Below are 23,876 nucleotides of genomic sequence, written 5' to 3' on the forward strand. Positions count from 1 at the left end.
TGTACAGAAATGCACAGATGATCGATGGTTCTTGTTCCCAATGAGAGCACAGTTATGCCTTGGGTGAAATCCAAAAGCATGCAAGAGAAAGACCATCTTTGACACAGCACAAAATGCTTTTCACCCCTGGGACTCCATGCACCAAGTGATTTCCTCCTTAAGCAAGCTAATCTTAAAACATGTTTCCAGGATCCCTTGATGCAGAGCAAAGTTAAGGCCAGAAACAGGATATTTAGAAAGAAAGGCAGCAATTTGTATCCCTCCTTTGGTGCACAGAGCCTGCATGCTAGGTTGGAACGCGAATGACACGGTTTCTCAGCTGCCATTGAATGAACTTTTCTCCCAGGGCTGGCTAGGAGCAAAGACATTTTGGGTACATGCTGTTTCACCTCTGTATCAGATTCACAGCCAGTGGAACTGGAAGTGCGTGAAAAGGATTTCCTGCCTCTCTGAGCCCCTCTCACATGAAGAGAGGTGAAGGTGACAGGAGAATGCTCCTTTGGGGCACTTTTTCATCCTTTTCTACCTTGCTGACTGGGCACTGCCCTTCARTGCAGCTCAGGACATCTCCCATGTCCCCTAAACTCCATCCTGTCACACCCTGTCACCCTGTCAATTTCAAAGTACGTGTTTCACAAACGTGTTTCAATCCCTGGATGGAGAAACTCACAGGTATTTCAGATTCAATTTGAAATTAATTACAAATAGATGCTGYGGAGCAGATGGAATTCTGCAGGTTGGATCCCTGCAACTGCATGTCCTGCTCCTGGATTACCTTGTGTCTAATGTGCTCCCTTCAGCAATTTCTCCATTTTTCGCTGCAGAAGGCAGAGATCTGCAGCTTCAGTGCTTGTCAATCTTTCYTTTCGTGGCACCTGCTAACACTGCTCCTGAAGGTCTGGGTTTCTCTTTTCTTCTCAGGTGCTTGTTCAGACAAAGGAGCTGAACTGCRGGGACTGAATACCTTTGAGAACATCACCTTCATCAAACTGGGCAGAAAGCAGAGAGTTTGAGATTCCTCTGGAGGGAGCTAACAGGATGATTGTCTTGGCCTYGTTTCCACATGAAAGAAGGTTAAAGAAAAGCCCCACAGATACAAATCTATGGAAGCCTCTTCCAGCCTCAGAAGAATCCTTTGCCTGTCATTCCCAATACAGCGACCTGGTGCTCTCACCCTTCCTCTCCTCCTCACAGAAGTGTGCCAGACACCAAGACTATGACCTCTGTTTCTCAGCAATAAAATAGTCTCAATATTTAGACTTCCTTCCGAGCCACTGTGTGTCCCCAAGGGGACCATGATCTTATTTTACAGTTGCACACTATTTTGATCTCCTTTTCAAGTTGCTTCCAGTTCCTGGCTCCTTTCCCCTTGCTGCCACAACCAGAAAGCCTGACCGGTTTCTCCAAGGTGGGAGCTGGATTCTTGCACCTTTCCTTTGCTCCTGCTTCTGCCTCGCTGATCCCCCTCCAGCATGGAGCTCCCATCGCAGCATCTTCCCATTCTGTGATAAGGGCAGCATATGTCTGGATCATGTATCTGGATCCAAGATCCAAGTTGTCTCTTTACGAATCGCCAAGAAAAGAGCACTCCTCAATCCAGCCCATGTGTTTCTTCTTCCCACCGGTGCCAGAGCGTGTGATTTGAGCGAGGCACCCACCTTTCCTATCCTGAGGAGAGCTCTGTGCTGACTTACGTTCGTGCAGGAGAGCTTGGAGCTGTGCAGCGCTGCTCCTCTTCCTCTCTGTGAGGGTTGGAACCAGGCTGGCACCCTCCTTTGCTTTTCTTACTATTGCAGGTCAGCCCAAACATCTCCAGGTGCRCCTGGGTGACTGCTGGAGCCATCCATGTGGAGCTGTGGGACGTTCTGCCTGAGTGAGCCTCAGAGAGCAGTCTTCCAAGAGCTTACCACTCATTCTGTTATCTTCCAGAGGAAAAATGATTTTATTTTTTTTCCGCAGATGAAGAACATTAATGTCATTAAAATAATAAGAGATTTGGAACATACTTTTGTTTATACAGTGACATGCCACAGTGACAAGCACAATGTAAACAGCTAAACACTGAGATAACCAAACACTTAGGCTGATGAAAAAACCCCAGCATTTTTCCCATTCCAAATTCTTTAGAGTAATCTGATTTGACCGCCAGCACAATGCATACTTTAATGATGCCTGAATAATGACTAGGCAAGGAATTAACTCCCACAGTGGGTTAATGTACTTTCACCCAGAAGACCTAGGCTCAAATCCCGAATAAATCAAATGGATTTGGTGATCTCATTCCAGTTCTTCACGGTCCTTTGTTCACACCGTGTGATTTGATAGAGCCAGTGGCCCCTGCCTGCCTCCTGCAGAGAGAGGCCAGCCTTTGGGGAGCAGAGAGGGTGTGGTTGGGSRGTGCAGTAGCAAAAACGAGCAAGTCCCTCTAATCCAGGGATCTCAGCTACTGAAACAACTGGGCAGGGGTAGGGAGGGCTTTCACAGATCAGCAGYGTTTCCACACCACCTCCAGGGTGTTGGACATGCACTGTTGTCAGACACCTTGATGTCAAAAAAAAAACATTTTCAGCTGCATGACAGGTGCTCGAATACAAAGTGTCTGAATGTGACCKACCACAAGTTTGTCTCTCCGGTGTATGTGCGAGAGAGCAAAGCCTCTGGCAGGGTCGAGGGAGGTCTTCAGCAGGTGCCTGTGCTGACAGCATTTATGCATTCTATGAAGGTGGTAATGTCAGCAGGGTGAAATGAAACCATGCTCCTATCAGAYAGGGAACATGGAGAAAAAAACACCATTTTTCTGGTGTCTGATATTTTCTGCATTAGTTTTGTGATCACTTGGATGAAAATGGGAATCTTTGGCATTTACAAATCCTGTTACCAAAAGCCAGACTGCTGGCACCTGTACTGGAGCCTACAAAATATATTGGTGAAAGTTCTCCACAGCTACGAAAATTACGTCACTCCAGCCTAGGCACTCCACTTTGGTTTAAAAAAGCTGAAAGGCTGCTTTGTTTACTTTTTTTTTTTTTTTTTTTTTTTTTTTTTTTTTTGTTTTTTTTTTTTTTTTTTTTTTTTTCCCAGAGCACACATTTTTTTGATTCCTCTTTTTTTTTTTTTTTTTTTTTTTTAATTTCTCCTGCTAAGTCTGTACCCAAAACAACCAATGACACCACAGACAAGTCTCAAGGAAATAATTAAGTCAGAATATTCTTTTACCTTTCTGAAGGCTGGTGAAATAAAGTACATGTATCTATGCAAATACAACTGGTATTAAAAACACCATGCTTTGGGTGCTCTGCCCCAAAGATGACAGAAAGAGAAACATGAGTAATTTTCCATGAATTCAGCATGTAAATCTAACAGGACTAAGTGCTTTTTAAGAGATGAATATGGACAAGTTTTAACAAGTTTGACTGCGTCTTTTTCTTGAACTGCCATTGACTACAATGCAGAAGCACCTGGAGTGATATGAAGGGAGCTTGTGACAGCTGAGTAGTGATGGCTGGTGAAATTCTGGTTACACCAGCATCTATGGAGGTTGTGCCATCCTTTAAATAGTGACAGGATGTCATCTCATGTTCTCAAATTCTTGATGTGCCAGTCTTTGTGAGGGTGCCCATTACTTAAATTCTCAGAAAACAGTTGAGGTTTCAATTAGGAAACCAGAGGAATGGTGCTAGCACCRAGCAGGATATCCTTCCTGTGCTGACTTGACAGAGAGCAGTTTTATTTCACATGTGAAGCACATGGGATAAACCAATGCAGCTGAATTATGGAGCCCCAGTGATGYCTACCAACATGAGCAGGCGCAGCCCTCAGCCTTTGTAGAATCAATCCTATTTATTAGCAGTGGCAGAGGGGGTGCAWGGCTCTTTTCAAGCTGTAGCTCGGTAATTAATGGTCCTGGGCTTAGCTCACTATTTGTGAGCTGTACCTGAGGCACAGGCTCCGTGCTGAGGTGGGTAAACTGAGGCACGGAGGGATAACACCTGATCTCCGGGAGCAGTCGCTGCTGGAGAGCAGGGCTGGGAAGCGGTCCTGGCAGAGCACCGCCCTCTGCCTACCCCCTGAGCGTCCACGGCTCTTGTCTTGCGTGTGCAGGGAAGTCCATGCTGTGCCTCCAGCTATGGAAAGCCACATCCAAACCCACATCCGCTCTGCCACAGCTCACCTCACCACCCTAAGCCAGCACAGCCAGTTAGCCAAGCTCTGCTTACAGGCAGGAAGCAGGAGCCGGCATCCACTGAGGTGGSCTGGAATGGTGACAAAACCCAAGTGGTTTGTACCCAGGTGAATCTACCAACACCCTGAGCTTCTGGGTACCTCGGCAGGGAAAACTCTGCCACGTGGGGAAGTCCATGGCAGCTTCAATGAAGAGACCCATGTAAGCCAGGGGAGACTGCAGCAGCAAAGGATGGAGACGCTTTAAAAATATCACGCAGACCCGCAGGAGCCGGATGAGGTCAGCCTGGCTTCCCGGAAGAGCAGCCAGAGGGGACAGAGAGGACAGAGGGGACACGGACCGCCAGTGATGAAGCTAAGCCACGAAACCGCACGGCGAAAGACCAAGCGCCATTCACCTGGCCCGGCGCTCTCAGCACACGCACCGGGGCYGCGGCTCCACAGGCCCGGAGTCAGGAGAGACTTTTAAAGCGTTTCTCTGGCAGGAGGGTTTGTGGTGCAACGCCGGGGCAGACAGGTTTGCGGCAGGGGTGCCCGAAGCTCTCTGCCTGCCGAGGGCTTTGCAGAGGCCACCAGGAGCGGGCAGGCTGGCAGCCAGGGAGCCTGTGCCCTGGCCCATGCCCCGGGACGGGCACCGCGCCCCCGGGAGCCRCGCACGCCGCACTGTTTGTGCTCGCGCTGTTTACACACACGAATTTAAAGCGTCTCCCCCGGTTTCTCTGCAAATTGCTGCATTCAGATGAAGTGGCAGCTGCTGTAATTAAGACACAGTTAATTACATATCCCCTTAATTGCGATGATAGGATTTTGTCAATTTGGTAAATAAGAATTGTGAGGTTTCTTCCGGCAAGTGCAGCCTCAGCAGGGCTCAGATGCGRCTCCCTTTGTCTCCCGGCAAGGGGCGAGCAGCCCGGCACCGGCCAGGGATGGCAGCTCTCAGGTGCCGGAGGTGTTCGCATTCGGCTGCCCGGCACTCTTCAGTCTCCAGCAGCGTCTCCTGAAAAGCTTTTGCAGCCGGCAGCATCTGAAGGGAAAGGCTGAGCCTGAGCTCCAATGCAAGCGCGGTCTCGGGAAACTTCAGGGGCGAGGGGATAAGTTGACAAGAGAGGCAAATTTTCTCAATTCTTTCTATTTCTGTATTTAAGAAAGGAGTTGGATTCCTGTAATCTCCCACTCACCTGCTACTGGGCCCAGACCATGGCAGTCAGAACGAGCACTGTCACAACCTTTTAAATTCCAGCTCTACCTTCAAAAATGACTTATAAAAAAAGCTCCACATATTTATTTATTTATTTACTGTGCCTATTTTTCTCCCTTACTGACTGTGCTGAATTTGTAAATAACTTTTCTAACTCACCAAGCCCAGGGCCAGCTTGAGCACATGCCCTCTGTCCCTGGCAGTTTCTGGCTCTCCTATCCTGTGCAGCCACACATCTGGCTGGCTGCTCTCCCAATGATAAGACTCCACCCGTGCTGAGATTACCACGTTGGTATCATTTTGTCTGAAAGGAGAAAACAGGAAGACACAAGAGTTGCACAATGTAAGGGCTGAATCTGGCCATCACCTGTTCTGGACGAGAGCTGAACTGGRCTTCCACAGGAATGGCCAGACCATGGAGTGAGCAAAGTGGTCAATGTGAAGAGAATCCCTTTCCATGCTGCTCTGGCAGCAGCTTGGTACTGATGAGATGTATGTTCCTTTTGGAATTTGTTTTTWGTGATTCAGTACACAGAGCTGTCATCCATATTAATTAATGAATTGTGGTTGACTAAACAAGTATGTTCAGAATTCTCTCATGCAAAAAAAAAAGAAAACCATGGCACAAAAAATCATCTAACTGCAACCAATTATCTAAGATCACCCTAGACTTAGTAGTTAGATATGATTAGCTAGAAATTAATAAAAATATTGTTTATTTGCTTCCCAATTCTTTATCCAACAGGCAAACTCAACCTTCCTCCTCATGGGAAGCAGCAAGCACCACCTCCAGGTGAGCAAGGCAAACTGGTTTGGCACAAGGCTCAGCAAACACAAAGCAAAGATCAGGATATTTTCTTGACAGTATTGGCAAGCTGTTGATATCAGCTCAAAKGGTGACATATTCAGACTTGCAGGATGCTTTCATAACCAAACAAAGGAATGTGATTAGATAAAATTGCTTTGGGGTAGGTGCAGAGTTGGTCAGGCAGCAAAAAACCCAACAATAATCACACCTAGAAAGTGATTCACCTTCATACCAGCAAAACCTTTTCAGTGAACAGGTCCTGATTTCATACAATTCAAATTTTTCACTGGTAAAGTCAGCAATGGTATAAAGTGTGTCCTTAGTAAATGTGCAGGAGATGCAGAGCTGAAAGGAACCCAAAGTACATTAGAAAACAGGTAAGAGTTCAAACTGATTTTAACAAATCACAGAAATGGTCTGAGAAAGATAGATCACAATGCACTAGGGCTGTAGGCAAGTTTCTATGTGTAAGAAAAAAAAAATCAGTAAGGCAAATGCAAAATGGACCAAAATATGACTCAGCAAAGGTATGACATTGAAATGCTGGGAAACATCATACTAGAATCCATAATTAGATTTCCTGATACAAGATACTTGAGGTCATCCATCCCTTACATTCACATGCAAACATCAGTGAACAAATTGTGACCATTTTCAGGTCCCAATTCCCCAGGGACAGAAAAAAATAAACCAAACACACCATCTTGGACATCTCTCAAAATTATCTCCAAGCAGAGCCTCAGAGAATTGATTAGCCTGAGGAGAAAACTGGGGCACAGCAAATACCGAAAACAATGCTGAAGGAAAAATAAGGAATCATCTGTATTCCCTATCCATAGCAAACAGGCCACAGAACAGCAAAGCCTCAACTTGCAGCAGGAGTGATCTAAATGGCTGGGAGGAGAAACTTTTTAAGGGTGAAAAACTGGATCAGAATAGCACAGAGGTTATGAGATCTCAGGGTAAGAAGTTAGGTCTCCTTCACTAAAGGCAGAAATGCTCCTCCTATCCCAGAAGCTCATGGTCSCTCCTGGCTCTAGACTGTGTCTGAAAAACAAACAAAGCTCTTCCTCCCTCTCTGCCCCACCTTGTTTCCCTTGATGTCTCCCTGTTTCAGTACTGAGATGTAGGTCRTAGCTCKTATGACAGAAGGGTGCATAAAATARTCCAGACTCAAATTACACCTACGCTTTTAATTCCAGAAAGGTTGAAGAAAGCTTTGCCTTCTGTCTACAGCATGGAAGAGGTACTGGAGAGCATGTCCAATAAGACAYCAGAAGATTTACCCGTTAAGCCCATCCCTGGGCTCCTGCTCATGTCAGATCTTTATTTTCTTACCCTTTGACTTCCTTCTTTAAACTTCACCAGTTAGGAGATGCTTCTCCTCTGAAATCTAGACGTAACTTGAGGAGAATGCAACCTGAGGACTAGCAGSTACTACTACTAATTTACCAAGTGCAGTAGCACTCAGGATGGTGGCTCAGGTGCACAGGAGTACAAGTTTCCCAGTGATTTGTTAACAGATCCCCTCCCCTGTCCAGCTCTTAAGTCTCCCAAGACACCACTCCATTTTTTGTGTGTATATATTCAGCTGCAACATTGCCAGTAAATTGGCTCAAACAGCACTCCAAAATGTACTCACAAGGCTGATGCCRGTGGGACTGCTCCTCTTGCCCCTTCCAAAACCAGTAAGGAAAGAAGGAACTATCACAAAGCCAGGCCGAGTGAGGCAGAGGGACTTGCTCCCACCAATTTAGCAAGGTAAAGGGAGCCCAAGCTGACAGCACCCATGATTGTACCTGCAAGCTTTGCTTTTCCTGATCTTCATTCCATAATTTGCTTAAGTCTGTAACCTCACTGCATGGACCGGGAAAGGTAAGCTCATATTGCAGCCTCAGTCTTTGCCCAGTCTGTAAGCAGAAATACCACTTAGTTAAACGAACKTACTAGTATGGCCTTCCTTGGTTCTCAAAAGCAGTACAGACTCCATCCTGGCAAAATAATTCCTTTTCAGAATGTTAGGTTTGAGAAAGTTCAAAAACAAGGGGAGGCTATTTTTTAAGGGATTATTATTAGTTAGCACAATGAGTAGATTACAGATGGTTCTGCAATTTTAATTGTATGGCTGTGGCATTTGGATGTATTGCTTCCCCTTGACTGCACAAGGCTCCCTGCAAGTCCCTACATGAACCATTTGACCTCTGCCTTAGGCTCCTCTCCTCCCCATGGGGCTGCCTGTTAAGACTGAAGCCACTTTTGCTCCCAGCATGATGAGGTTTTTTAATGCAGCAGGTTTGCAAAGCTTCTGAGACTTGTAATTAAACTTTTACATGCAAAATTACAAGAGAAAGATGTAACCCAAGCATTCTAATGGCAAATTTAAAAACTATTTCTGGATGTATATGCAGGATGAAAGATAAAATCTGAAACGATTCAAGGGTCCTTGAATTGTACACYAGGAGACAGGCAAGCAACCCAGGGTTTGGAAGCAACCTTGTAAATTCTGTGGTAGACAGTGCTACTGGCACTCTCTCAGGTAGCTGGGCTGGCAACCTGAATGCATGATTCCTGCTGGAGGAAGGAGGATGCAACCTCCCCCACTTCCCAAAGACAGGCATGAGGAATGCTTCCCGCTGAAGCCACGCCAGGGTAAAACTGGAGAAGAATCACCCCCGGGGACGAGTTGGGGAGAGGAGAGGAATCCTCTCCTCTGTTGGTGCTGCTGACTATGATGAGGACAACAGTTGTGCAGAACTGGCTGACAGGGATATGGAAATGTTGGTAAATATAACAGTGATTCTCAACAGCTCATATTGTGTGTGAGTGTTGGAGTTGTCACTTTTGTATGTTGTATAGCTACATTTTCCAAGATTGACTGAAATTATCTAAAGCATGAAAATACATTCTTTTGTAGACTGGATTGGATAAGGAGTTTTTGCATCGTGCTCTGCAACTAAGTAGAAGATGCAGTGGTCTTAGTTTTAGAAAAAAATTGAACTGTGGATGTGTTCAAGGAGTTTCTAAGATGGCTGTGTCMTGACACGATTCAAAACAATACTCTGACTTAAGATCTCTGGTGAGAACCAATTTTAACATCAAACTCCTGGAGCTGCCACATTATTTCACACTCAAGTGAAGTAATTGCCATGGAATAGCCAAAACATAATTCACCAACTTTGATGGGCAACAAAGTACAGAAAACATCCACTTTGTTTTCCAAATACTGGTGAGTCAGTGCTTTACACACAACAGCCAAATTTTGTTCCTTGGGAGGGAGGTAGAATAAATTATTACTTAATTGTGATAAACAAGCAGACCATATCAGACCATGGATATAATGAATCAGTCTGCAAAGAAATTCTGCCTTGAGTCACAGAACAGCACATTTTTRCCTGGAAATAAAATATTCTTTAAATAAGTTAACTGGTTCCTGCATTAGTTTCTACTCAAAGACCTGCCACTAATATTGTGCAACTCATTCTAGAAACTTCCATAGCTCTGCAAAATTTAATATTTTGTAGAACTTTCATTGTTATATGCAGACATCATTTCTTTTCTTCCTGGGGGATTCCTAATAGGCACACTATCCCACAGTGAATTTTGATACTAAAATGGAGATTAATACATTCATGCCATGTAAGTATTTTAGATCCATCAGAAGCTCCTGAACAAAAGGACAAACAAAACACCCAAACATTTTACATCATTGCTTGGAATTTGGCATGTTATACTCCRCAAAAGAAGCCAAGGTCATTTATAGATCCTGCAGCAATCTTGTCACCAGCTTCTTAAACAGAGGATGTGCACAGGTCAGGCTATCAGTTAGCAGTATAAAAAAATCCACTGAAGACTCCTAGCATTTCAAAGGCATACTTTTTTTGGGGAAAAAAAATTTAGAAGTCTCTCCAGCTTTTCTTAAATTCAAAAAAATGCATTCATCTGCATGAACTCACATTTTTTCAACTAAAATTATGCCTTGTTATCAATGTCATCCCCTTATTCATTTGTAAGCTCTGTAGTGGGACAAAAATATTTATTTTCCATGACTGTTATACAAAAAAAATTTACCTTTCCACAGCTAGACTGAGATTGTTACTCCGTAGGTTCCTGCTTGTACCTTCACTTCACTACCTTCTACTTGCTTGCTTCGTCAGCTCAGCTGTTCACCCTACAAAGGATGTCTCATTTCTGTCAGGGGCAGCTAGGATGGGTCTACAAGTCACATGCATCCAGAGGCGCTCCAGGGTAAGTTTGTGCACCAAGTAAACCCATGAGACCCGTGGAATATGCCTTCCCCCTTTCATGCCTATTGTGGGCAATACTGCAACAACCAACAACTTCTAGTGTTGTTTTGGTTTTTTTTTGTTTTTTTTTGTTTTGTTGGTTTTTTTTTAATAACTTTGATCTACAAAAGGAACAAGAGAATCCAGGCAGAGGAAATCAAAACTACATTCTGAAGTTTTTGGCCATACCAGGAGTGCTGCATGACCTGAATTTATCATGTATTTGAGAGTCTAGAATGGAATTTGCTGTTAAAAAAATCTGGATTTTTTTCTCCTCTATGAAAATTTGTTCTATTGCACATTGACTTCAATGTAAAATGTTGTAGGCTATTTATACTGGGTACTCAAGGCTTTGAAAATTCTATTGAAATTAAACTAATGCAGTTAGTTGTTCAACTGCAAGAGGCACAACCCTTATCGTGCTAATTACAAGTCAGATGGAGCCAATTGAACAATACTGAATTATTAAGGTCTTACTGTACATTCTCAGACTGTTAATATCTATTAGATTACAGCTGCATTATACTGAGTGCTCATTTCAGCAGGAGATTAGAAAGTACATTTATAATGCTGGCTACCCTTTGGGTGGATCATGGTATTTACATACCATATGTCAGCATGAGATTACAGAAAGATTTATGCTTTTTGCCCAGACCTTTCAGTAAACTGCAACTGGCTCTAGTAAACTACAACTGGCTCCAGTAAACTAAAAAGCTGAAATGCCATTCCAACCTGACTCTGACATTCAGCTCTCAGGAAAARCCCACCAATGACTGGTACAATCATGCCTCATTCACAGCAACTATTAACCTGCCCTTTCTCAATACAGCTAAATAATCCATGCTTGTTTTCCTGTCGAGAGGGACACAGAAGAACTAGGGAGGTGTGCTTCACTATTAAAAAACTAGTCCTAAATTGCATGCAGGCAAAAAAAGTGAATATTCACCTCATTTTTTGGAAAAAAAAGAGCTGCCCCAGAGCCATATGAACTACCAATACTCGGGTATCCCAGTTCCTTCTGTAATAACCAGACATCAGTAACTGTCAGCCAGTGAACAAAACAAGAAAAACCAGTCGTACTTGTGAAATTGTTATCTAAAAACAGTTACTCAAATAAACTATTGAGAATTTCAGCCGCATGCATCAAGAGCTAAAGAGTAAGTACTTGGATGCATGCACAAATAGATTAATCAGTGAAAAAAAATCTAATGTAGTGTAAGAAAATACATTGCTTTGATACACTTGGTTAGTGTTCCAAAGGGACATAGGGATTTAACAGTGTTATCTGTCTAAAACTGATAGAAGATATTTTAACGTGTATCTATTGCCAGGTATTTTGAAGACATGTCAAATGAGTTATTACACTCAGACCAACAAAAATGGTGTGAAGTATTAAGTCTCYGCAAATAATGCATCAGCTATGTGTACACAGCCATGCACAACAGTCTATACTTTACCTTCAGTATGTAAAGCTGTCACACACCAAAAACCAGTTTGCTTGATTACTATACTACCAGACTTAAGTTTGTTTCAGAGACTACCAACAGCAGGGACAACAGAAAAAAACTCACCTAATTGACTCGTCCCCTTCATTCCTAGCTACTTTGCCTTTTACTTTTTCTAAACTAGTCACACCTTTCGTTATTTTTCAGTAACGGAGCTGGTCATAACCACAAAAGGAAACATCTTTTATTAGAGAGCAGATTTCCAGGATGATGCTAGATGAAAGCTGCTGTTGTGCATGACATCAACATCATCTGTCTGCCCCTTTATCTGAAGGTTTTGTCCATTAGCTGCATGTCAAAACCCAGTTACATGTGGAACACAAATGAAAAGGCTAAGCAGCAGAGGTCTCCCCACCTTTCCCTCTTATTTAGTCAGTAAAGGAGGCTCACTAATCTGCAGGGACGTAAGGGCTATTAAATGAGGTAGTGGAGCACAGGCCTGGAAGATTCAGTCTCGTAAATATTTCAGTGGCAGCATGAAGAGAGTGAGATCAGAATACCTTGTCTGTCATCAGCTTTGTCTGGTCTAGCAGGTATATGTGCCTCCTAAAACATCCCATTAGCAGGAGGGGACACTTGGAGGAGAATCAATTTCAACTACTATCCTAYGCTGCCATCCTCTCCCCTTACATGGCAGCAACTGAAGAGCCTGCAGAGAGTGAGCAGAGGAAAGGCTTGAGAAACAGATGCCTGTCTAACTATGAAGTTTTTTTTTTGTTTTACCACAGCTTACTATTAGCCTGTGATGGCTAATGAATAAGGCAATTCTTTGGTGAATTAGGTCAATTCTTTTCTTGACCAATGAAGGGGAGGGGAGGAGGCAGAACACCGAATTTTATCTAGAGGAAAAAAAACTACACGTGTCTTCAAAGCCATTTACCTTTGTCCATGCTGGACACACTGATGGAGGTAAAGTATTAGGCTGCTGTTCCCTTCTTCCTTCTTGGTTCCACAGCTGAACATGAAGCTTGAAACAAATCTCTGTAACATACTATTTGCTTCCACAACATTCAGGTTGGTGATAACATATCCCAGCCTATTTCCCCACCTGTACAAGTGAAATAAGGAGAAGAAGAGGTAGCACAGGGGAAAGGGGAAATTTGGTAGGGTATTACCATTCTTTGACACAAAGAAAGTGTGCATGAGTCCAAGAATTCACTCCAGGAAGATTTAGGCAAAACTAGCATACAGGGACAACATAATACACTTTGCAGATGCCAAGTTTAACCACCTGAAATTGGAAAAGAAAAATTCTTTGTTCCAGGTCATGGGAGTAAATGCATACCAAAAGATCCTACACCACATATATCCTGAACCAGTATTGGTAGAAGAATGTTTTCAATTTCCCARGCCTGCCCTTCAATGTAAGAATCAAAGAAAAAGCTCAGCTGAATTTAAGAGACAGCAAAAGAAAATAAAACACTATTGCATCCAAGACAATTCTGTTTTGTTTCTTTCAAAATACTGCACAAATACTTTGTATCATTTTAGGCTACAGCTGTATTGTTCAGAAATGCTGCTGCATCTGGAAATATGAAGTCCTCCACCGGAAAACAACAGTAGTTTGTACTGTGGAGTTACAACAGTGGAAAAACTGAAACCTTGAACCTGAAGGTCTTTGCTTGCAGAAGTGAAACGCAGCTCCATAGATGTGTTTCATTTATTCACTGACTGTAGAAGGAAACATGCCCTCATTCCTTTTTTTTATTCACTAGGCCCACAGTCCTTGGCTGGTAGTTTTACTGACAGCACAAATCCCCTTGGTGCCTCCTACAACTACAAGGAAACAAGAATACTTGGTAATTATTGGCTATTGTTAGACTGCAACGTCAATTCCCTCTATTGCCTAGAAAATAGTAACTTTTTTTCTTTTAAATAAGCACAGGAATTTATGTTTCACACAGTTCCTCCTTCTCTCCATCCAGGAATTAGGAGGTTTTCAAGTCAAGATGTCCTTTAGCTAGGGAGGGATGGACGGTTCTCTACTGGGCTTCAAGGCTGACAGTAAAATAAGACCTTCACCATTTCAAAAAAAAAAAAAAAACAACACATTGCTTGTTTTTTAATGCTGATGAGAATGATCTTTACATGGATGCTGATACAAAGGTTTCTCACTGTATCTGCCAATTTTCAAGCATTCTGTGGTATCCACCTCTTTCCACATATTACACAAATAAAATACAGACTTGCTCTGTCACATGCAAGCAATTCAACAGAATATGTTCCTTAAAAAACAGTAGTTTTATCCTTACCCCCCCCCCCTCTCTTCTAAGGAAATAAAAAAAAATTAGAATATAAAAATTGTGCTAACCATCTTAGCAGCTGAATAGTCCAACAAATCTATTYCATTTCAGGCAACATGCGGTTACTCAAGACAAACCAAAAGGCCATGTGCCTTATTTCACATTAAAAGTTTCTTATATTCATCTGTGCACCTAAGATCTACTAAACTAAAACTAAAACTATTGCCCCACCCTGATATAAACTTGGGTTTAGGAAACAAAGTAAGTTTTATTTTGAAGTGAAAAGGAAGCACATGAATACCATAGTATAATGTGCAAAACCAGAGTCATTCTCAGCAATCTGGAAAGGGAATATGCAATTACTGAGTTGTTGCAATAAGAAATCAGATTCTTTGGAATATCTAATAATGGTTATAAATTTAAATATTTCTAGAACATTTCCGTATTTCCCAACAATAATTCAAAATAYGTTAGATGTCTTGAGGTGAACACTTGTTATTTACCATACACTCAAAGCAAATGCATGGAATATCTTAAATGTTATTTCTAAAGCATCTTCAACTTATAAATACAGAAGTGTCTGCACTTTGGCAATCCTCCAGAGAAAGATCTACTATTGACTCTCAAGAAAGGAATTTAAAAGGGCATCAAAATGTTAGACTTCTCACAAAATATAAATATAACCCCATTTAATTAGGGGAACGGTTTAAGATAYATGCCTTGGAAGCAGAGAAGCACAGTTTTTAAAATACCAGGAAAAGAAAGAGTAACATTATAAAACATTTAACTCAAAATCAGAATGGTTCTTTAATAATTGCAAATGAATTTTTTACAATATCAGTTTTCTAACTTTCTGGGCACACTTCCTGGTAAACACTTGAGTATCCTCTGTGAGTTACAAAGAGTAAGTTTTCTGTGTTATACAGCTAAAAAAACCTGGACATTCATAACAACTTGGCATCACATCTTCTTTTAAAAAACAAATCACACAATAATTTAGACAGCATTTATAGCATTATAAAATCAGACTCCCCCTCTTTAATCACTCACAAGAGCAGTCATTAAGAATACAACAGCTTTAGGAATACAAATAATGAGGATGAAAAACTATCTGTGCAAAACTGCATTATTTTTACTGCCTAAAATTTCAGGGAAGTAACACCGCCAAAAGCAGAGAGAATAACAAAGACAAACAGTCATGAAAGCAATGCTACCTTAGATTTTCAAACAGGAATTACATTATGAAGTAAATATTAGGTAAAGAAAAAAAATCTGATGGCACCTTGAACAACAATGACAAGTGTCCTGGAAATTGCAGTTGAACAGGAATTGATACAGGTTCATGTTAGAGTCTTTCAGGAGTAACRATTGATTTGGGGGTATCAACTCTAGCATTTCTTCCCATGCAAAAATCTATCTTTCCAACATCTTTGCTTTGCGGGCTACTAATGCATTTAAGAATGAGCAGTCTTTTGAGGAGTGTGCTTTCTTCCATGCATCTGAAATCTTTAAAACAGCTGGATCATTGATTCCCTGGATTTCCCTACTCCAATCCATTTAACTGCAGGAGAGAAAAGCAAACTTATTGTAAGTAATACAAAACAAGAGTGGATTGTATCTTAAGATACAAACTCATCTTAAACACCATACTTTGAAGAAAAACATAGCATATATATACTATTCACATACTAAGAAACGGTAATTTTGTCTGTTGTTCTCAAAGAATGCATTGATAACTTCAAAAAGCAGGTAGTCTTGAAACTGCTGTAATAAATTAATCACTTTTCTAGATCATAGGATAAAAGACATTTAGAAACTGTCAGAAAAGTAAAAATTTGCATCATCTTCTAATTCCCRGCTTTGGATGGAACCACAGGACCATCTTTATTAGGGAGCATAGAGAAATACATCAGTTTACTCTTACTCTCATATACAATTCATCACACTAATTAATAACCCATACTCCCGCTGACTTTATAGTAGCAGCAAAACTGAATTCCTACTATAACCAATCTAAAAGGCACTTGAGCAAGTTAACAAAAAAAAAAAAAATCTTAATTGAACAAGAAATGTAGTATGAGCCAAAGAAGGAATGCATATTCTGAAAATTTTGAGTTCAACAACTAAATAAAAAGTAGTAAAACAATAATCACCAGTGGCACTGGTTTTCAATATCTTACATGTTCATTAATACAAAATACTATATAGGTTTCACAGAGCAGGAATAACCCAGACAACAGGAAGAAAATCTGTTCTACTTACCAGGAACACCCAACTCCATTTCTATAAAACGAACATAATTTTGTGCATTTACAGGCAGCTCATCAAACGTCCTTGCATTTGATATGTCCGTAACCCATCCTGGGAGTGTCTCATACTGAACCTCGACTTTATTTAAGACTTCGTGGTTGGCTGAGAAGTAAACAGAAACAAAAAATGTTATGTCCACGTATACTGTAATTCTCTAACACAAAACACTAACTGTAAAGCTTTTATTCTTTCCTTAMACAAAGAGGTTTGCTCGTAACATAATACAAGCACTGAAGCTGCGGAAGTGTTGGGGTTTTTGTTAATATAAGCACATGGGAAAAAAATCCAGTAAATATCAAAACTTAAGACTCTAGGAATTCCAGTGCTCAGTCACATGCGTATCTTTTGCTGAAACCACAATCTTTTCAGTTCAAGAAAACAACTTTTCAGGGAAACAATTCCCAAAAATGTTTTTGGTGGGTTTTTTTTTTTTTTTCTGAATGAGTATTGAGAACCAGTTCCCCTTTCATGGGGGAATTGTGAAAGCAAAATTAAGAACCAGCATGTAAACTTGTAAGTATCAGGCAGCTAAAACATTTTAGAATTACGTGGGAGCATACTTTTTACTAAATATAGTAATAAAATCTAGTTAAGACATAAAAGACTTCTGATGCCCACAGATCCTTTGCCCCAAAACTCTACAATGAATTTATCAACCAGTGTGGAGCCCCACAGGATGTATGAACAGTAACTGATCCAATTGCTTCTCAGAACAGAAGTGATATTTTCCCTTTCATTTACATTCATTGGTTACAATGTTGTCCATTAACTGTGACTCCTGTGATGACTTCTAGAACTGAAAAACATGATAAGCATATTGCACTGGAATTGAATCATTCCAGTAATTATCTGAACATTAAGTCTTGGAATGACAAAGGGCAGCAAAACAAAGGGCTTAAGTCTGAAAATGGTCAAAATACACTGATTAAAAAAAAATGGGAGGAGTCAGGCATTACTTCTTGCCTTCCTGAAAAAGGGCACATGGTAATTAATKTTATGTAGGCTCTGTGTCTCAGATCAAGTCGCTCCTGCCAGGACAGCTAGCCAGCCTAGGAAAGGGTTTGAGGTCAAGRAGCACAGCAGAGGTGCAAATACAAAACCACAGCTAATCCCCTCCAGCATGTGTGTAGCCAACACACTCAAGCTCAGCACATTGAACAATTTSTCCAGATGCAGGCAACAATTCAACAGCAGAAATGCTGTAAGGACAGCCTTAATGAATTAGGCATTTCAAGAAAGGCTGACAGAAGACCGCTCTGCTGTCTTTAAAGTCTGGAACAGTGAGGAAATGTACATGTTTTGGACCAAAGCATTCCCAGGTTAAGGCAAATGATCYTGAACCAATACTCGTAGCAATTAGAACAGACAGAACATTAGGGATGTTGGGTTGTAGAGGCCAAGGATAAACACTTTCTTGTCAGCAGTAACCACTGAGGTATTGTCTACTCTCCAGGTGATCTGTACAATAAATAGATATGCTCTGTATCAGAATATAAACCACAAACTCATCTCCAGGCAGTACAGATGGTCCGCAGCCTCCCTCTTTCTGAAGAGAGAAAGTGAATGAACACCTAATCTTGGATGTTAATAGGCCTTTTTTGTTTGAAGCCYCTCTGATGAGGTTACAGGGAGACAGCTGAAAGCATTTGGTATTTAACAGTCTAGTACTGACTGCAATCTTCCATTAGCCTGTATTAGTTCARTTCCTTACTTCCCCATAACAGAGAAGAAATAGAAGGGATGACTTTGATGTTTCAAATGATTCTTTAATTTTGTTCCAGCAGGTGTGATATAAGAGGATGTGCATTAAAGACAAGCCACAAACTGAGCTCAGTGYAATATCAGATCTAGTCACCATCTACATTTCTCTTGGCTTTTCACTGAGGGGATTTATCTTTTAGGGTTTCTAGAATATTCGTTAACACCCTAATTACGAAACAGCCAGAGCAAATGTAATGACATCATAATTTGGAGAGTGATGTGATGTTACTTCCAACTCAGATAAAATAGCTCAGATTTGGGATCTTGGCACCACTGTAAKAGAAAGATCCTCCACCAATTTCCAGAAACTGAACATGAAAGTAGTCATATAGGTCAGACCTAGGGTGCATATAGAATAGTGTCCCAGCTCTTTAATCTACAGCAAATGCCCATGGAAAAAGCACGTGAGAAAAAAAAAAGCATGAAAGTAAAGCTTCTCCAAAGTGATAGCCCAATTTCCTACGCATCTGTGTTTTCAAAGTCTCCTGAGCTAGAGGTTATGTCTCTGTGCTGAAATCAACTGATATCTGAACTTCAACAGGAGACCATAGCTTTCACATTCTTTTTAAACTGATTGGCTCAAAGCTAGCAGCAAGTTTTGTCTTCCATAAATTCCTCTTACTGGCCAGCAAAAGACTACAGCCTCAATAACACCAACCAAAGTCATCTGTAAATTTACAATACATTTTAGGTTCCTTCTTAAGAGGCAATTATGAAATGTCCACAGAAAGCGAAGTTAAAAAAAAACCAGGAATAAGACTCATATGATTCTCTGATCCAGGTAGAAAAAGGAACAATATATGAAACACGGCACACTTTTCCAGAGATGGTGGCTACTGTGTGTGCTTCTAAATTAGAGACAGTCATTTCACAAGAAGGGTAAATCATGAACATCTCCAAGAAAGTGAGAGGGTAGGAAGGGGAGAAAGAAAGGAATAGTCTGCCAGTGAGAGATTCCTGGACTAGTTTTCTTCTAAATTAAATTCAAATGTCAGTGGCAAGTTTTTTTTAAATAAAGCACACAGCATGCAGAAATGTAGACATCAGAAACAGTCTAATGATCTGCAGAACACAAAGTGGAAAGAAAACAACCTTTTGTTTTTTATGCCGGGGTAGGGGTAACCTGCAGACTGTGCTGAAAATGTTGCCAAATGTTGAGGATTATAGCAAAGAGAGGTGTGGAACACAGAGGCACTGGGAGAGAGAGCATCTTCCAGCCTTCCAGAAGTTCAGCTCAAACTCCTTCCTGACACTTCAAAGAAGACAGCATGTCAACAGCTTCTACTAAACTTCTATCAGAATTCCTAATTGTTCATACAGTAAAGAAAAATACAGGCAGGTAAGCCACATTGTGCTGCTATGACCAAAGGTCAGCTACCTGTTACCTCAGTGCATACAGGGSACAAAGTCTGCCCCTTCAGGAGTTACATCTAACAAGATTCTGGTCCTGAGACACACAACAAATGAAAAAAAATTTCCGAAGTCTTAGTACTGTACAATATGGCCATCTGCTTACATCATCTTTAATGACAGACTACCAGAGAAGGTTTCCCTTGCTCGAGCACAAGGTCAGACGATGGGCTACAAGAAAAGCATTTACRAAGCAGTTCTCAATTCGAATATACCATCTCCATTACGTCCAAAGGCCATTTAAAGTATACACAAATGTCCTTAATGTTTTGATATGAGTATCAATCAGGGAATATCTCAGTCTTAAAAGGGGAAAAGCATTCCCTGGTTTAGTGCAAGATGAGTAATAAATTTCCTGAATCAAAGTAATTCAGCATGCATTCAGACTGAACTGGCACTTTTGTTTGAAGGCATGGGACAGCGTATCAGTTAGAAAACTCCCACAAGCACATGAAGAAACAAAAGGTTTTTTAAAATCTCTTATGAATTACTCCAACAGATACATGCTGTTTTCAACGACTAGTGGCAGATTATCATTTATTCCTTCACACATAATCACATCTTTGTACTACATAAATTCTCCTGTGCATTGTATCCAACTACTACAGTTGATCTCACCCACAAAAAGTTCTCTGATGATGATGATATCATATGAAAAAKTGTAACCTGTTACCAGCCTCTAAACCTGAGGTACCAATGGAAGAAAAATGGGCATCTRTGTCCACATTACACAATCAAAAAGTCCAGCCTTTAGTACTGTTCAATGTTCTCCCTTTCTTTCTAGAGTATCTCTAACTGTTGCAAACTGAACAAGATGTACTATCAATAAAAACACTGGCTTGTAGTATTTGGATWTTTTAACATGCAGGTGCACTTTTCAAGTGATCATGACCACTGTCCTCCTTAAGAACTACAGTTTCTATCATGCTGACCTGAYGTACGTTGGTCATGCATTAGAATAYAGTTTYGCTTTCACCTAAACCAGTCAGTTCCCTCCCCAACCCCTTGTCCTTCTTTTACACTGTGTAGGTGTAAGAGGTTTTTGGCTGCTCTGTGAGTCATTAAAGAGAAGTGAACTGACAGAAGAGTAACACAGAGMAAGAAAAACTTGGTCTTTCAACAGGACCAGTTTTGTCAAGGGGTTTACTGCATGCTTGAATGAACACCTGGCCTGCTAAAAATGAGGAGCAATTCAGTAATGAGAACAAGATAACTGAATTTAGAGTATGAAACAAGCTTCCAATTCAGCTTGAAGGTGATGCAGGCTGTATGAAATAAAAGGGAAAAGTAGTAGCATTTATGTTTTACAAGCTTTATATAGCTCTTTGCATCTTTCTAGTAGACAACAWTGTTTGGTACAGGTGTCTTTAGGGTGCAGGTACGGGTGTGGTAAAAGATATGTCTGGTGCATTTGGAGAACATTAATGGCTTGATACTGAAGAAACACATTGCTCTTGTTAGTTTTACAAGTAGAAGTCAAATGCATTTAGTACCAGATTACAGTTCACCAAAACCTAATTTATTTTTTAATAAGCAGTCTTACCAGGAAAATGAGGTATGATTTCACCATCTAGTTTGTATGCAACACCAACTTTGATTTCGGGAAACACATCCAAAATATCCAATTTGGTAAGTGCCAATCTGTAAAGAAACATTACTCTGGTTAAACAAGATCAACAACTCTCAAATCTTGTAACATTGTAAAACCAAAACRAATAAAACAAACCAACAAAGAATCAGACAAAATTAATTCCTGCAATTAATTTTATTTCTTTAGAAAARTATCTCATATGGAACTAATCTGTTATCTGGTCTGACTTTAAAAAACAGCCCAAACCAACAATAAACAACCACTGAAACAAAACAACAAAAGGAAAAAAGTGCTAAATGAAAATGTAAAAAAAAAAAAAAATCAAAGAACAGATATTCTCCAACTGAATTATCTGGTCTACAGCTTTAAATGTTGTAATTTTCATTGGTGAGGATGCTGCCAAGATACTTTATAACCATTTAAGATGACCATTTCACTGCATGATGCCTGTTGGTGTCTGTTCCTGTCCTCTGCCAAATGTTCCTGTCCTACAGTGAAGGCAGAAAAATAATCAGACCCTGGCTCTACAAATACCTGGTYGCATCTTATTTCAAATAAAACTCASAGAGAACAAGAAAACCAGAAATATTTAAATAAAGTATGTATTTACACTATTTGATCTGCTAGAAATTTTGTACCAGTTTGTTTCAGGCACCTATCCTTCATTTTAATTAACATCCCAAAGGCATACCCAAATTTTTAATATTTACACATACTAATGAAGATACTGCTGGTTTCCCATCTATCTTATTTTGAAGACAATTAACAAAATAAATCTCCACAAAAAAAATCTATGTATATGAAAATGTCAARTGTAAAAATATTTAATGATAGGAAAAATTAGGAACAACTTATTTATCAAAACATCAAAATAATCAACAGATCAATACTAACAGTACAAATATTACTAACTAGTATATGTACAGTTTACAGTACTCTACAGCACTTCATGATTTTCTGTCAAGTTGCCAGCAAAGCTGTCCAAACAACTCACGCAGTAAATCCATTAATCATGTAGACATATCGGAGTGAGACAAGGTCCAGCCAGCCACATCTTCTCTTCCTACCAGTGGTAACACCGAACTCTTTACCTCTCTGTTGCAGCAATTCTCCAATTTCCTAACAAAGAGTAAGACACATGAGTGTGTGGGTTTCTTTTGATTTGTAATACATGACATTATAAATTACCTTGAAAGTCCTTCCTCCAGTTTTCCACAATRTTGTCCACTTGGATTAAGACAGCAATACAAAATGCTATTTCTAATTCAAGAGAACGATTTTTAGGCAAACTTCTCAAAATTTRTTCCTGCTCTAGCCTTCTTTTTCACAGAAATGTCTAAGAAACTTGCACTCAGATTTGGCAGTCCTGTAAACTCAGCCTAGAATCAGAAGATTGAGATATCCATACACTGTCACCTAGTTGCACTTAACCATTAACACAGACTTAACAAAAGACAGACAAGGCACACCAAGTTATCTCACCCYGTTGCAGGTCACACCTGAGGCCGCAATACTCACGTTATTCTGTTCCGTAGGAAAGGCACCAATCCCAACCCTGGTTGTGTAGGCTTTCACAACCCCATACACTTCCCCAATRTTCTGCGGTGGCATGCCCAGACCTGTGCACACACCCCCAACTGTGCAGTTTGATGAAGTCACAAAAGGATATGTGCCTATTAAAAAACCAAAACATTGGGTTTAGGAAGATATTAAAACACTGGGTTTAAACTATTTTTTTTTAAGTCTAACTTGATGAGAAATAGTACCTGCATCGCACTTACCTAGATTTTACAACACTAAAAACCAAAACATAATAAATGTATTTTTTAGTCAAGAACACATTCAATTAGCTCTTAGCTTTGTAYGTACAGTGTCTGAGCCCCCTTTATTGAAAAAGGCAGAAATCTTACCACTTACTTCAGCTTGTAAAAATGGACTATATAATGATCACAGAGGTAAAAATTTGGAGCAAGACACCAGAAAAACATGTCTTGCTTTCTTATATTAAACATACTCACTAATAGAACAATGCAAAAATTTGAAGGGAGACGCTTGAGAAAATGGTATTAAARGGTTAGAATATACAGGTTTACTATTTTTAATTTTTGGAGGAAAAAATAAAATACAAGCTCCACAAACTGGTCAGCACGTTATAAGGATAAGAAATTGCAATGAAATGCAGAATCTGGAAAGAACAACTTTGCTTACATGATCCAATGAAAAAAAATCATCATTAAAAAAAGAAGACCCCTGGAATATAGTGCAGTGGTACAAGTTTGTCTCTAGTTAAATATTCAGTTTGCATTTAAAATGCAGCCTGGACTGTAAAGAAAAGAGTTAAACATCTCAAAATCCTTAGATTTCTGCCTTTTTTTATTAAGTAGTGGAAAATTAAAATAAACATGTCAGTCCTCAGCTGAATTGTRAACAAATACTTCAGCCTCACTATAATGGCACACAAACAAGAAACTTCTACCTGTTGCTCAGATTTTGTTGTATGTCTTTTGATATGAAGCAGAGAAGGGTAAGAGAGGTACCACCAAGAAAAAAAGAACTGAAAGCAACACAGTTCTTTCAGCAATACA

The 23,876-nt window shown here is 40.4% G+C and overlaps 1 protein-coding gene across 1 annotated transcript in view; it reads right to left on the bottom strand.

The window, feature by feature from the left end:
• Positions 1-15,007: 15,007 nt before the first annotated feature.
• Positions 15,008-23,876, bottom strand: part of ADSS2 (adenylosuccinate synthase 2) — a 35,007-nt gene continuing 26,138 nt past the window's right edge. Inside the window, exons 9-13 of the mRNA XM_057389749.1 lie at positions 22,810-22,964; positions 22,286-22,410; positions 21,244-21,341; positions 16,482-16,631; positions 15,008-15,780 (exon numbers count right to left, since the gene is read on the bottom strand). Coding sequence (XP_057245732.1) covers positions 15,728-15,780; positions 16,482-16,631; positions 21,244-21,341; positions 22,286-22,410; positions 22,810-22,964 — 581 coding nt within the window. The 3' untranslated portion in view covers positions 15,008-15,727. The remainder of the gene's footprint in view (positions 15,781-16,481; positions 16,632-21,243; positions 21,342-22,285; positions 22,411-22,809; positions 22,965-23,876) is intronic.

The sequence above is a fragment of the Malurus melanocephalus genome, unplaced genomic scaffold (assembly GCF_030028575.1).
Source record: "Malurus melanocephalus ecotype Western Australia unplaced genomic scaffold, MMel_1.1 scaffold_19, whole genome shotgun sequence".
Lineage (NCBI taxonomy): Eukaryota > Metazoa > Chordata > Aves > Passeriformes > Maluridae > Malurus > Malurus melanocephalus.